At 36.6% G+C, this 16,169-nt stretch overlaps 1 protein-coding gene across 3 annotated transcripts in view; it reads right to left on the bottom strand.

Moving 5' to 3' along the window:
* Positions 1 to 1,198: 1,198 nt before the first annotated feature.
* Positions 1,199 to 16,169, bottom strand: part of LOC137806591 (Regulator of chromosome condensation (RCC1) family with FYVE zinc finger domain-containing protein) — a 33,451-nt gene continuing 18,480 nt past the window's right edge. Inside the window, exons 8-9 of one of the 3 annotated variants that reach the window (XM_068606795.2) lie at positions 15,181 to 15,473; positions 1,199 to 1,705 (exon numbers count right to left, since the gene is read on the bottom strand). In XM_068606795.2, the coding sequence (XP_068462896.1) occupies positions 1,615 to 1,705; positions 15,181 to 15,473 (384 nt within the window). In that variant the 3' untranslated portion in view covers positions 1,199 to 1,614. Of the gene's footprint in view, positions 1,718 to 15,180; positions 15,474 to 16,169 lie in introns of all 3 variants that reach the window. The other 2 variants (XM_068606794.2, XR_011080370.2) reach the window with 2 other exon arrangements.

The following is a 16,169-nucleotide window of genomic DNA, read 5'->3' as shown; positions in this document are numbered from 1 at the left end:
AACAACTCTTGTATTATTATGTTCATGTCATCTAAATGTCTATTATGAAATGGGAATACTCTCACTTTCACTTCCTAATAATGCATGTATCAAAGATTTAAAGAGAAAAATAAGAGGTTAGACATTACTCCAAGGACAACTACTTTAATTCTTGTTATCTGTAATTTGTATTTAAAAAAGCACCATCTTATAAAATGAATGGAGGTTGGTGGGGAAAAAAGATTCAAATTAATAATGTCATAAAACTTATAGGAAGTTAAAATATAAGGCTGTTGCCTATGATGATATGAGCTGGATTGAATTAACAAAACTACTACCGCCAGCACAGTCCAACCAAAAATGGATTGACCCACAGCAAGCTTTGATTTCAGTAAAGTGGCTATTTTCCTTATGCATTGATTGCAGCCACCTCCCTCACTCACTACATCATTCTTATTCCCAATAGTTAGCCGTATGCATAACTCTTACTAACTTTAATTGAGTCATTAATTATTAAAGTTCAAGAAAATTAATGCACCCGTTTCTCTGTTATATGACTGTATGTGAAGTCGTTGTTTTATCTTGTCCGTCCCTCAATGCTTCAACGAAATCGGAGAATTCGGATCAGAGCCTGAAGTCTTAAAAGGTTTAAGAACAATGTAACGAACCATGGAACTTTCCACTTCCAATTTCAACAGCAGGATATAGTGAAGGGAAAAAGACTCGTGATAGGCCATGGAGCTGTGGGTAGGCAAGAAACTTGAGGAAGAAAAGATGGTACTTTTGCTACTTACTCCCATGAAGATGCACTTGAGGGTAGTCACCATTTTTCCCACATTTGCCAATAACAACCTCTGCAAGATTTTAGGAGATGATAATCAGAAATTGGCGTTACTAATGAAGTCTATCAAAGGACCAATGATGATCCAAATTTACGGCAAAAAATGGTGTCCGAGTCCGAAGAATGAAAAATGAAACCAACAGACTATACGGGGCTTAAAAAAATGAATAACTACCAAATGTACAAATCCTCATTTTACTGAGGATACCTAGTCAAATTTAAATACTATCCCCGTCTGTACCTTTGGAAAGTTATTGAGTATCAGAATGGTAAAGGGACCAACATTAAACGCTCATACAACCAAGGATGTAAAGTGCAGTGCCTCGCTATGCTCTAAATGGAGTGAGCAAATTGTCAAAATGCACAGCAAGAGATCACTAGGTTGGCAAGAGATCACTAGGTTGCAAGAGAAGTAGCTATACAATAGGCAAAAAGAAACTGAAAAGAATCCTCAGCTGCAAGTAAACATACACGCAGTTATACCAAAAATAAAACAGCTGAATTTGCACCACACTTGTCAGTGTAAGTTCAGTAAAGAAAAAAAAATTCTGCTATTTTCCATTTTTTTTTTCTTTGGCTGAGGGGAGGGAGGTTGTAGAACCATTTTTCTGGAAAGTTACAAGTTTCCTCCTGCTGTGGTTTTTTTTTTCCCATAATTTTGTATCCTACCTGTCAATTTTGGAGAAGATCCTTGTTAATTTTGGAAGAGGGAAGAGGGGAAAAGAATTTACTGCTTCGATAGTGCACAGAAGAAGGATAAGCTTTTCTCCGGGGAACAGATTCTCTTGCATATTCTATAAAGCAACTATATTGTGCCGCTCCAATATTTTGGTTCCATTTTCGGCCCACCACTTTTCAGCCTCTTCTTCTGTGAAATGCTTTCGACTGTAAAAACAACTGATAATTTCAGTTAAGTGTGCAGGAAACCTCATTGCTGGACAGACAGATAAAGAAAATATTCTTAAACATTCACCACATATTCCTAAAATATTTTTAAAAAATACAGTAGATTTTATTTTTCCTTTTTTTTTGCTACACATACAAATAGCTTGCTATGGGGAGAATAAAAATGTCTCCTTCCCCTCAGTCCTCGATCTCAATTAGGATCGAGGATATGCCAAACAAAAAATCAGACCATAATTATTTCTCAATATATTGTTCTCTACTCACTCGAAAAGTGATAACTTACTTACCATAATACTTTGCACATTTACAAGAAATACTAATTTTTGGTAAGTATTGTCATCATTCACTTAAAGAATCAAGGGGTTAAATAAAATCGACAAAGTATAAATAAAGGTATATGCTGTAAGATTGATTCTGTAGCGATATCATAGTGAATCAAGTGCCGCTATGGAAGGGTTAACCTCTGCATGATGTCTGAATTTTAAATCTTAACCGATGTAAATACAATTACTGGACAGGTAAGACTTTTTCCTTCTGTAAACAATCAAATAATTTTCAAATAAGGAATTGCCAGAGGTCCAGCCAGTAAATAAATTGACTTTAGACATCGCAAAGTAAAAAGGTTATTTTGACACAAGTGTTGCAAATGGAAATATATTGTAGTCAACTATGAGCCATTCTGAAAACTCTTCATAAATATTTTTATGTCATTTTGAAATCTATTCATAAATAAATAATAAAAGGGTTAAATAAAACGTTTATCCCAGTAGAGAAACTCCAAAAACACTTATAGCTTTGTATCCAAACAGCCCCATGTAATTTTAAATATCAACAAAAATATTTTAAAATTTGGAAGATTAGACCATGCAAAAAGCAACACTATGATTTCTTTTTTGTTGACCATGACCATATAGACTGGGGTTTTGCATTGTACACCCCCATGAAATTATAACTGCACGCCCATACATTATTAAATGCTGACTTTGCCCTTCTGAATATAAATGTTCAAATGTGGGTGGCAATGTGTTGCTTTGGAGAATTTCTCAAGTTTGGAAAGTTTGTGTTGGCTCGTAGTGGTTGGTGTGCTTGGTGGAGGCTACTGCTGGTGGGTGGCTGGTGATGGTGGCAGTTTAGTTGATGGGCGGTTAGTTAGTGATTTCGGTAAGTTTGTGTTTTTTGTTTTGCAGGTTGAGTTCCAAAATATACAATCCGATAACCTTCCAAATTGTACATTCCAAAATGGTCCAAAATGGTGAGTTAATTTTTTTTATATTCTATAACATAAAATCCGAAATACAAAATATGTATACCAAAACGTAGAATCCATAATGCATATATGTATACGTTCCAGAATACATATTTGTATTCCATATTGTATTCTGGAAATTAGAATCCAAAATACAAATATGTATTCTGGAACATAGAATCTGGATACATATACACATTTTAGATTCTATGTTCCAAAATACATACTTGTATTCTAGATTTTATGTACCGAAATATAGATGTGATGAATTTTAACATTTATTTAAATTTTTTGTTTTTAATTGAAGATGTGATGTGATGTAATTGATAGTGGTTGTTGAATATAAAGATGCAAATGGTGGAGGAAAATATCCAACAAAGTAGATAAGTTATCTAACATGGATGAGTCCAACATAATGAAGTCAGTGAATCTGAAGATGAATTGGTTGGAGGAAACTACGTTTGGCCATTTACAACGGATGAGGTAAGTGTAATTTCATCGATTACAATTGAAGACATGTGACATCCGATATTCTGAAAATGTGTTGTATTTTGTGTAGGTATTGGGTACACAAGATGACTTCAAATGGGTGCGTAACATTTGGACTAGGTTTTGTAGTTGTCATATTGACATCTGACAAAACAAATGGATAACAGGAAAGGAATACATGAGTGTTGTTAGGTGGTGAAAGGGATGGTAAGCATAGGAAATACATAAATGATCTGAAAGTGACTATAATTGGTACAAGAAAGTGTGATTGCCCTTTTAAATAGTGAGGCATACCAGTTGCTCGTGATGAAGGTTGGGTTTTAAGGATAATATGTGATATATCAACTATGAATTGTCTAAGTTGATCACCCTTATGCTAATAGATTAAAAGCAAATGAGCATTTGATGATTATTGACATGACTAAAAGTTTAATGAAGTCGGCAAACACATTACTTATTTTGAAAGAACACAATAAGGACAACATGACAACAATAAGGCAAGTTTACAGTGCTAGATATGTATATAAGAGATCAAATAGAGAAGGCAGAACTGAAATGCAGCAATTGATTATGTTGCCAGAGTGTGACAATTATATTCATTGAAGTTTACGTAATGAGTTTATATAGATGTTACAAATCTTTTTTGGACACATCCCGATGTGGTTAAGTTGGTGAATGCATTCATCATTATCTTCTTGATGAACAACACACACAAAACCAACAAATATAGGTTGCCTTTGCTTGAAATAGTTGGTGATGTCCACAGGATTGATTTTCTTTACTACTTTTGCATGGTCAGCAACAGAACGAGAAAACAACTTCATGTGGGCCCTTTAAAGATTTAGAGAGTTGTTTGTTAGGGCAGATATCCTCTAGTAATTGTCAAGGAAAGGGATTTTGCCTTATTAAATGCAACTAGCAGTGTGTTTCCCAAAGCCACCAACCTTCGATGTCAGTTCCACAATAATATGGACTTTCTGGAGGCATGAAAATTTGTTATGGATGCATGGGCCTCTATGATGGATTGTGGAGACCGTGATGCATTTGTGAAATGTGTGAAACGCTTTGAAGTTGTTTGATAACTGTTAGATATTATTAGATATAATTAGATATTATTTGATATTATGAGATATTATAGATATTGTTAGATATCTTATATTTATGTAATGGGCTTAGCCCATATGTTTCTTTTTCCTATATAAACATAACCCTATGTGTTCAATATACACAAGGGATTTACCCTATTCTTTCTTTTCCTTTAACATGGTATTAGAGCATAAGGTTAGAGTTTAGGGTTTAGGGTTCAATTTTTATTGGTGAATCCACTATTCACTAGAATTTTCCAGCCACCACCCCCACTGTCTCGCCGTACCCGCCTCCAGACCTTCGCCGGACCTTCCCCGGAACTTCGCCGGAACTTCGCCGGAACTTCGCCGGACCTTCACCGGAACTTCGCCGGAACTTTGCCGGACCTTCGCCGGAGCCGCCGCCGGAATCTCGCCGGAATTGCTGTCGGAGCCTTCATCTTTGTTGCTCCCGCCAATTAACCGGTGACTGGATTTGTCCTTATCTTTTATGGCTTCTTCCACTTCCGCTGCCACTATGGCTTCTTCTTCAGTCATTATGCCGGATTCATCTATTTATACTAATTACGTCAATGTTCATCTTTCCATTGACAAATTGGATGGAACCAATTATGACACTTGGGCATCAGATATTAAATTATGGCTTAAGAGTCAAGGTTATGTTGATCATCTTACTCATCCTACTCTTGCTGAAAATGACATTGTTCGTTGGTCGAAAATTGATGCTCAATTATGCATTGTTATCAAATCGACCATTCACTCATCTTTAAAACAAATTTTTCGTACCTATGAAACATGTTCAGAAGTTTGGGAACAAGCAAAATTATTATGCACCAATGATACTCAACGTTTTTATGGTGTGTGTCAAAATCTTCTCACAATTGTTGCTCCCAAACGTCTTGATGGTACAATGGCAGAATATCTAGGTAAACTTCATGCTCTTCTTCATGATTTTAATGAGTTATTACCTCCTGCCTCTACTCCTTCTCAAGAACTAGAACAAAGATCCAAGTTCTTCATGTTATTGGGTTTACATGGTCTTCCTGATGATTATTCTCACGTTCGTGATCAAATTTTGGGATCTCCTATTGTGCCCAATTTTACTTCCACTTGTTCTACCCTTTTGCGCGTGCCAGGTAAACACACCGCTGATATAACGTCTCATGTTGATGACTCTTCTGCTTTAGTATCTCAGCATAATGATCGTACTCGCCCTCACAAGTCGGGCAAAGGGTGTCACAAGTGTGACCATTGTGGCAAACTTGGCCACAAAATTGACAGATGTTATGCCTTACATGGTCGTCCTCCTAGATCTGTTGCGGTTGCTCAAATTGCCCCTGTGCAACCTTCTACCATGGACCATACTTCAATTGATACCCCAAGCCAGCCTGCTATTTTCAATGAATTTCTTAAATGGTATGAGGATCGTCAGAACCCTAGTTCCACGGCTTCTGTTGCACATTCAGGTACATCTTTTGTTGGCCTCACTCACTCCACTTCCCATGGCCCTTGGGTTCTAGATTCAGGTGCCACTGATCACATTACTGGTAATAAATCTTTTTTCTCTTCCCTATTTACTACGGGTTATTTACCTTCAGTTACCATGGCCAATGGATATAAGGTACCATCACATGGTGTTGGTACTATTAATCTTTTTTCATCTTTATCTATTGATAATGTTCTTTATGTCCCTGGGTCTCCATTTAACTTATTATCCATTAGTCGTCTCACTCGTTCCCTTGACTGTGTTATTTCTTTTACCAAAGATTTTGTTACTTTACAGAACCGGAGTTCGGGACGGATGATTGGCACCGGATGTGAGTCTCATGGACTTTATCAACTACAGATCTCTGCACATGTTGGCGCAATTATGGATTCTCCATCTCTCATTCATGCTCGGTTGGGTCATCCTAGTCTTGCCAAGATGCAACAGCTTGTTCCAAGTTTGTCTAATGTGTCTACTTTATCGTGTGAGTCGTGTCAGTTAGGGAAACACATTCGTAGTTCTTTTCCTCGTAGTGTCTCACAACGTGCTTCATCTCCTTTTGCCTTAGTTCACTCTGACATTTGGGGACCAAGTCGTATTAAGTCTAATTTAGGATTTCAGTATTTTGTTACTTTTATTGATGATTATTCAAGATGTACTTGGGTATTTTTAATGAAAAACCGTTCTGAGTTGTTTTCTATATTTCAAATATTTTACAATGAAATTAAAAATCAATTTGGAATTTCCATCCGAATTTTGCGCAGTGATAATGGACGTGAGTATCTTTCTCATTCTTTTAAAAATTTTATGGCTTCTCATGGTATTCTTCATCAAACTTCATGTGCTTATACACCTCAACAAAATGGGGTAGCTGAGCGCAAGAATAGACATCTTGTTGAAACAACTCGTACTATTTTAATCCATGGTGATGTTCCTCAGCGTTTTTGGGGTGATGCTGTTCTTAGTGCATGTTATCTCATTAATCGCATGCCATCTTCAGTTTTAGATAACAAAATTTCTCATTCTATTTTATTTCCACATGACCCTCTCCACTCTTTACCTCCCAAAGTTTTTGGGTCCACATGTTTTGTTCATAATTTTAGTCCTGGTCTTGATAAATTATCTCCTAAGTCACACAAATGTGTCTTTTTAGGGTTCACTAGATCACAAAAAGGATATAAATGTTTCTCACCGTCTTTAAACCGTTATTTTATTTCAGCAGATGTCACCTTCAGTGAATCTTCCCTTTACTTTAAGTCTTGTCCTTCTCCTTCAATTTCTTCATCTAATCAAGTTAATATTCCTCTTGTTGTGCCTAGTGCACCTAACAATTTACCACCGCCGCCAACTCTTCAGGTGTATAGTCGTCGTCAACCGTCTCATCGTCCATCAGCAGACTCTATTCTGGTGCCAACACCTCATCCCCCTCCGGCTCCTATAGTTGAACCTCCGACTGTTGAACCTGATCTTCCTATTGCTATCCGTAAAGGTATACGTTCTACTCGTAATCCCTCTCCACATTATACTGCTTTGAGTTACCATAGACTATCTCAACCCTTTTATACCTGCCTTTCGTCTATTTCTTCTGTATCCATTCCAAAATCTGTAGGTGATGCCTTAGCCCATCCTGGTTGGCGTCAGGCCATGCTTGATGAAATGAATGCGCTTCAGAATAATGGAACTTGGGAACTTGTTCCTTTACCATCTAGGAAATCTGTTGTTGGTTGCAGGTGGATTTTTGCTATCAAAGTTGGTCCTGATGGTACTATTGATCGTCTCAAAGCTCGTCTTGTGGCTAAGGGTTATACCCAAATTTTTGGTTTAGACTATGGTGATACTTTTTCTCCAGTAGCAAAGATGGCCTCTGTTCGCTTATTCATAGCTATGGCTGCTCTTCAACAATGGCCTCTTTATCAACTGGATGTTAAAAATGCTTTTCTTAATGGGGATTTGCAGGAAGAAATTTATATGGAGCAACCTCCCGGTTTTGTTGCTCAGGGGGAGTCTTCTGGATTGGTATGTCGTCTTCGCAAATCCTTATATGACCTCAAGCAGTCTCCTAGGGCTTGGTTTGGAAAATTTAGCAATGTTGTTCAACAATTTGGTATGACTCGCAGTGAAGGCGATCATTCAGTTTTTTATCGTCACTCGAGTGCTGGGTGTATCTATCTTGTAGTATATGTTGATGACATTGTTCTTACAGGCAGTGATCACCATGGCATCTCACAAGTAAAACAACACCTTTGTCAACACTTTCAGACCAAAGATCTCGGCAAACTCAGATATTTCTTGGGGATTGAGGTAGCACAATCCAATACTGGTATTGTTATCTCTCAAAAAAAATACACATTAGATATTTTGGAGGAAATTGGGTTGATGAATTCGAAATCTGTTGATACTCCCATGGATCCCAACGTCAAGCTTCTACCCAATCAGGGGGAGCCTCTTTCAGATCCTGAGAAGTACAGGAGATTAGTTGGAAGATTGAACTATCTCACTGTTACTCGTCCTGATATTTCCTTTGCAGTCAGTGTGGTGAGTCAATTTCTTAATTCTCCATGTGAAGATCATTGGAATGCAGTCATTCGTATAGTGAAGTACATTAAAGGCTCTCCTGGAAAAGGTTTGTTATATGGTCATAATAACCATACTAAAGTCGTTTGTTATTCAGATGCTGATTGGGCAGGATCTCCATCTGATAGAAGGTCAACTTCTGGTTATTGTGTCTCCATTGGTGATAACTTGATCTCTTGGAAGAGCAAGAAACAAAGTGTCGTGGCAAGATCTAGTGCAGAAGCAGAATATAGAGCTATGGCCTCGGCTACTTGTGAGCTTATTTGGCTTAAACAGTTACTTAAAGAATTGCAATTTGGAGAGGTTACTCAAATGACACTGATATGTGATAATCAGGCTGCTCTTCATATTAGCTCAAATCCAGTTTTTCATGAAAGGACAAAACATATTGAGAGATTGATTGTCATTTCATTCGAGAAAAGATAATATCAGGAGATATCAAGACTGAGTTTGTTAATTCAAATAATCAATTAGCAGATATTTTTACTAAACCCTTACGAGGACCTAGGATTGATTACATTTGTAACAAGCTAGGTACATATGATCTATATGCACCAGCTTGAGGGGGAGTGTTAAATATTATTAGATATAATTAGATATTATTTGATATTATGAGATATTATAGATATTGTTAGATATCTCATATTTATGTAATGGGCTTAGCCCATATGTTTCTTTTTCCTATATAAACATAACCCTATGTGTTCAATATACACAAGGGATTTACCCTATTCTTTCTTTTCCTTAGAGGATTAGATTAATGAGACTTTTAAACTTGATAGCATTTGTGTTATTTTGATTATTTAATTATCTTATCAGTTTGACAACTAATATTTTGTTGTTATATGAACTTGTTTATTTTAATATTGTGGAATTGGTATCATGAATATTTTTTTACCGGAAAATTTTTCCGGCGGTTTTTTTTTTTTTTTTTTGTGCGTGAACAGGATCAAATTTTGCCAATCTGAAAAAAGTTTGTTTTGAACTCTCATGGACTCCCTTAGTAAGCCATCTAGCTATTGTTCCTTTACTATGAGTGGTAAGAGTTCTATTTTTTTATCCTTTAATGCTTCTAGTACTGAAAATATATGGATTATAGACTCTGGTGCTACTGATCATATGACACCTCATTCCTCTCTTTTTTCATCCTACACTACTTTATCCGGTAAGCCATATATTACTGTTGCTAATGGTTCCACTACCCCCATTAATGGTCGTGGTAACATTCACCTTCAACCTTCATTTCCTTTAAAAAATGTGCTTCATGTTCCCAAACTATCCAATAACCTCTTGTCTATTCAAAAGATTACCCAAGATTTAAATTGTGCAGTGGTATTTTTCCCTTCCCATTGTGTTTTTCAGGATCTTGCCACGGGGAAGACTATTGGAATTGCTAAAGAGCAGAGCGGGTTATATTATTTACAGCATGAAGAAAGTAAAAAGGGTGTTAGACTACAGGCACACACTTCTAATCTTCAGCAAGGTCGTGAATCTTGGTCATCCTCTCAGATATGGCTTCAACACAGACGTCTTGGTCATCCTCCATTTAGTACCCTAAAGTCCTTATTTCCTGTTTTATTTACAAAAGTGTCTGCTGAGTCATTTCATTGTGATGTTTGTCAGTTTGCTAAACACCATCGGACAACTTTTCCTCCGAATGGTAATAAAAGTTCTAAACCTTTTGATCTTATTCATTCAGATGTATGGGGACCTTCATCTATTCCTAACATCTCGGGTGCAAAATGGTTTGTTTCATTTATTGATGATTGTACTCGGGTTACTTGGATATTCCTCATGAAAGATAAGTCTGAAGTTTTTCACTTGTTTGTAAAGTTTTACAGAATGATTCAAACACAATTTGAAAGTCCAATTAAGAGATTGCGTTCTGATAATGGAAGAGAATATGTGAACCAAAACCTTTCCAAGTTCCTTGAGGAAAATGGAGTTGTTCATGAATTAACCTGTGTGGACACTCCTCAACAAAATGGGGTTGCTGAAAGGAAAAATCGTCATCTCCTTGAGGTTACTCGAGCTTTACTTTTCCAAACATCTGTTCCTAGATCTTACTGGGGGGAAACAGTCTTGACTGCCACTTATTTGATTAATAGATTACCCTCTCGGGTTCTAAAGGGTGTTACTCCTATTCAGGTTATGACCACATTCTATCCTTCTATTCCCATGTTGAATAGTCTTCAGAATCGTGTCTTTGGTTGTCCTGCTTTTGTCCATGTTCATAGTCCTTATCGGGGTAAGTTAGATCCTCGTGCCATCAAATGTGTCTTCATAGGTTATGCCCCTAACAAAAAGGGATACAAATGTTATCATCCTCAAAGTCGTAAAGTGTATATTTCCAAAGATGTCACCTTCCATGAAACAGAGTCTTTCTTTCCTAGTTCTCAGCTTCAGGGGGAGAGTATTCAAGAAGCTGAGGACCTTGAGTTGCCACCTTTTCCTTTGTTGCAGGATTTCGTTCTTAGGGAGGATGACAAAGACCCTGCACCAACATCATTACCAGAGAAGAATAATGAAGACAAATATTTTGGAAAACAATATCAGCGAAGGCAACAAGAACCCGTCCTGGTCGAACAGCAACTTCAATTGTCTGAACCGGAGGTAAGAACTCATACCAGTGAGACTCTTGAGGACACCTTAAATACTGCTTTTGAACCTAACCTAAATGATTTACCTATTGCCTTGAGAAAAGAAAAAAGATCTTGTGCCAAATATCCTATATCCCAATTTGTGTCTACAGAAAAACTTTCTATGCAGCACCAGAGTTTTCTTTCAGCTATTGATTCTATCAAAATCCCTTCATCGGTACAAGAAGCCTTAAAAGATGAGAACTGGATTCGAGCCATGAATGAAGAAATGAGCGCGTTAGAAAGGAATGAGACTTGGGAGATTGTAGAGAGACCAAAAGATAAGAAAGCAGTGGGTTGTAGGTGGATATACACAGTTAAGTATAAGTCTGATGGCACACTGGATCGGTATAACGCAAGGTTGGTTGCAAAAGGGTACACTCAAACCTATGGGATCGATTATGAGGAGACTTTTGCTCCAGTGGCAAAAATGAATACCGTCAGGATTATTCTCTCCCTGGCAGCACACTTTGGTTGGGCAATGCATCAATTTGATGTTAAAAATGCCTTCTTGCATGGAAGCTTGGAGGAAGAAGTATACATGGAGATTCCACCTGGTTATGGTATTGTTAATGAAGGGAATAAGGCGTGCAGACTTAAGAAGGCCCTATATGGTCTTAAACAATCACCTCGTGCTTGGTTTGGAAGGTTTACTCAAGCTATGGTATCTTTGGGGTACCGACAAAGCCAAGGTGACCATACTCTGTTTATAAAACATTCTCAGAATGGTAAACTCACTCTACTTTTGGTCTATGTAGATGATATGATTATTACAGGTGATGATGAGATTGAAAAACAAAATTTGAGGGAGAGACTAGCTGCTCAATTTGAAATGAAGGATCTTGGGAAGCTGAAGTACTTCCTTGGGATAGAGGTTGCTTCCTCGAGACAGGGCATCTTTATTTCTCAAAGGAAATACATCCTTGATCTTCTCAAAGAGATTGGTAAGTTGGGTTGTAAGCCCACTGGAGTGCCAATAGAGCAAAATCATAGGATTGGGAATGATGAGGAAAACCCAAAAGTGGAGAAGACACAATATCAAAGACTTGTGGGAAAACTCATTTATCTTTCACACACTAGGCCAGATATAGCCTATGCAGTTAGTGTGGTTAGTCAATTTATGCATGATCCAAGAGAAAGACACTTGCAGGCAGTAGATAAAATTATTCAGTACTTAAAAGCCTCTCCAGGAAAAGGATTGCTATTCAAAAAGGGGGAAAACTTATCCATGAAAGTATATACTGATGCTGACTATGCAGGATCGATTGTTGATAGGAGATCCACCACAGGCTACTGCATGTTCTTGGGTGGAAATCTGGTGACATGGAGGAGCAAGAAGCAAAATGTAGTTGCAAGATCAAGTGCAGAGGCAGAATTTAGAGTCATGGCTCAAGGGGTGTGTGAACTCTTATGGATGAAGATCATACTTGATGACCTAAAAATAAAATATGAAGCTCCTATGGGTTTGGCATGTGATAATAAGTCCGCTATCAGTATTGCACACAATTCGGTTCAACATGATCGAACAAAGCACGTAGAGATAGACCGACACTTTATTAAAGAGAAGTTGGATGATGGTCTTATAGCCACTGAGTACATCCCTTCAAGACTCCAATTGGCAGATATGTTTACTAAGGGACTTCCCACAAAACAATTCGAAGATCTTACTTGCAAGTTGGGAATGATAGATATACATTCACCAACTTGAGGGGGAGTGTTGCATAATCAGGAGAATTATGTTATAATTAAGTGCAGATTCCATTTTATATTTATTAGGACAGATTTGTTAGTGATTTGATTTTATTTGATTTGTAAAGCTTTAAACACTCATTATTTCTGGCTTTCATTGCCTATTATTTCTTTCTTTAATTAGGTTGTAAAACAGTCTATAAATAGAGACTGTAATCACATTTGTAAGATATCTCAGAAATATATTTCATCTATTTCTTTCCACTTAAAAAAAAAAAAAAAAAAAAAAATCAAATCACTAACAAATCTGTCCTAATAAATATAAAATGGAATCTGCACTTAATTATAACATAATTCTCCTGATTATGCAACAGAATTTTTATATGAAGTAGACTCTTACGAGTCTATGAGTCGGGTTTACGAGTCTATGAGTCGGGTTTACGAGTCGAGTTTACAGACCTCCCACGAGTCTACGTAGACTCTCGAGTATGATAACCTTGAGTGACGAGATGAAGATGCTACATTGTTGGGTGGTTATGAACGGGTAGACCAACTAAAAAGATCATTACTTGTGGATGAAATGTCAACGATAAGTTATGACACACCTAACACTTTTTTCCAACTTCTACGTTATAATGATGACAATCTAACTGACATTATTGTCTTTGCAAGTTAGTGTAAACAAATAAATCATTATGCCCGATTTGGGATATTTGATTGCTAGGAGATACAATGTTGTGTTTATCATTATATTCCCATCACGAAGTAATCTTCCAACTGATATCAGTATGCATCGATTCATATGTAAACGATTCACATTTTGTTCAAGTATTTCTGTAATGTTTGTTTTAATGTGTTTACATTCATATTCCCAACTACTTACCGATTATATTATATGATGGAATCTGGTGCAAGTAAAATTGCAGGATGGTTCTCCCATACCAACTATAAACATATCGTGGTCTACAAACTGTTATCCAGAGGCTATGTTATGGTCTTCCTATTATGTTAGTACGATGCAAAGTTTTACAAAGATGTTAGGAATTACACGCACATATGTTAGCCTTGTATACAATTGAATTTATTCTTGCACACTATTTTATTGTTGCATATGACTTTTGAAATCCACACTCTTAGAATTTAGTATATGAATGTATACTCATCTCTTTTATTCACAAGTGTTTCTTTTTCTTCACAAAACAAATACATTCTGGAATGTAATAATACATTTCAAATTGAACAATCCAAAAATACTTTCTGGAATATGCAATACAGAAAGCACTATTACCTTCTGGATTGCACATTCCAAAAAGTATTTCCAGATACAGAAATACATTTTAGATTGTACAATTCAGCGCAGATTGCACATTCCAGAATATAAAATCCAGAGTGTATTTTTTCAAGAACAACTTTGTCAATTCACCCCCATGGGGGTGCAGATTTAAATTCATGGGGAGAAAAATGCAAAACCCTACATATTAATCATCACCGTCGTATGCAATAATTAATATCCTCATAGGAACACAAGCCGCTATCACTTGTGTCAATCAATTAGTCTATGACTTATAGTGTATTTAAAGCAACAAAAATCTGCTTTTTCTTTCTTTAAGGAAAAAATGGTATAATGGATCAGATTATTCAATTCATTGTAAAGATATTCACTAAAATGAACAATCTTTGACCACTTCAAAGTTATAGCAGGTGTTGATAGCTTGAATTGTGACATTCTATGGGAACAATTTTCTATTAGGGCCTCATTTTCAGACAGTACAATAGTGCGAGCAGCATGCACTCAGAAAGCTGCATGAATACAGAAGCTCTATCCATCCCCCACATCAACCACCTCTAATAGTATTCCATGTTTTCGTGGAGTAACAAGTTGTAGATGGATGTAGATGTAAGGAATGATGGTCCCTTAATATAATCTCTATTGAGTTTCAGATTCGATAAGGAAAAGAAATAGATAAAAATAAATGGTTAAAACAGAATAGATATAGAATACATGAGGTGGTTGAAAAAGTACTTTGAACAGCTTGATCACCAACATCCACCATGCTCTTAGTTAAAAGTACTGATAAAAACATTTATAGGTGAAAAGAGGAAACCCAACACATGCAAAATGGTCTTTAACAAAGCGGCGTCACTTCTCATTTAATTGGAGAATATGAGCTCATAAACTATTTGTAATAGATCTATATGAATGCGATAAAGTTTTGATATGCTTAAAAATTTAGAGCATAGCATACCTGAAGCGAACACGCATAAGCTCATTACCACCACCTGGCTGGGGGGACAAACTCACGAACACACCTGTTTCATCTTGCACTACCCACTCTGCCTTCCCACTTTGTGTTTTGGCACCATTAGGTAATATCAGATTTGCTACATTGCTGCTGCCTTCATTTTTTAGAATGGCAGTGTTTCTTATATGGCTCACATCTAAGGAATGATCAATAATATTTTGAGTGTATTCAGCACCGAGCTCTGTACTGGAGTCATCATTGTGTCTTTCTGGCACTCTTTCCACCATTTCCTTTAACTGTAACACAATTAAACATCCAGAGTCAGATAATTCATCAAGGGCTAAAGCACAAGAATAGTAAACTTCACAGAAATCACTTAATCCAGCATCACTTGCCTGCCACAAGCAAAAAACAATATATCATAGATTTAGTGCATGTTTGGTACAGTTTTACTAAAAAAATAACTTTTTTTCTGCTTTCTGATAGATTTTTTTAAAAAATAGAGTCCCGGTTAACATGTCATTGGGTTTTTCCACCCTGCGTCCACCCATCACAGGTAGTCAATCACGTGTATAAATATGATTAACTTTGTCTAACTAGTTAAAATTAAATGAACGTGATTGTATACAATTATCAATATGCAGTTAATAGTGTGATTAACTTTGCCTCGTAAATAGTTAATAGAGTCATGAGATTATTGACTATCACAAGTGGTTTTAATTACATGCATATAGTTAGTTAACTGAACGAGAATTGATGTGTTGTTAGTAGTGACATGAGACTTTTGAAATGTCGAACAGTTAGTCAACTTTGCGTCTCAAGTAGTTAATATTAACCACCTCCATAATAATCATGTTCATTGTCATTTAACCTTTGTCAGGCAAGTGTCTAGATGGACATAGCCCAGTGAATTGTCCAACTTTTTCCTTAATAATTGATTATGGAAAAGCTGAAGTAAACATATAGCTTATCACAATTCTAACATATTTCAA

The sequence above is a fragment of the Phaseolus vulgaris genome, chromosome 3 (genome assembly GCF_051622355.1).
Source record: "Phaseolus vulgaris cultivar YP4 chromosome 3, ASM5162235v1, whole genome shotgun sequence".
NCBI classification, from domain to species: domain Eukaryota; kingdom Viridiplantae; phylum Streptophyta; class Magnoliopsida; order Fabales; family Fabaceae; genus Phaseolus; species Phaseolus vulgaris.
The sequence above is the reverse complement of the archived record's forward strand: the minus strand, read 5'-3'. Positions and strand labels throughout refer to the sequence as shown.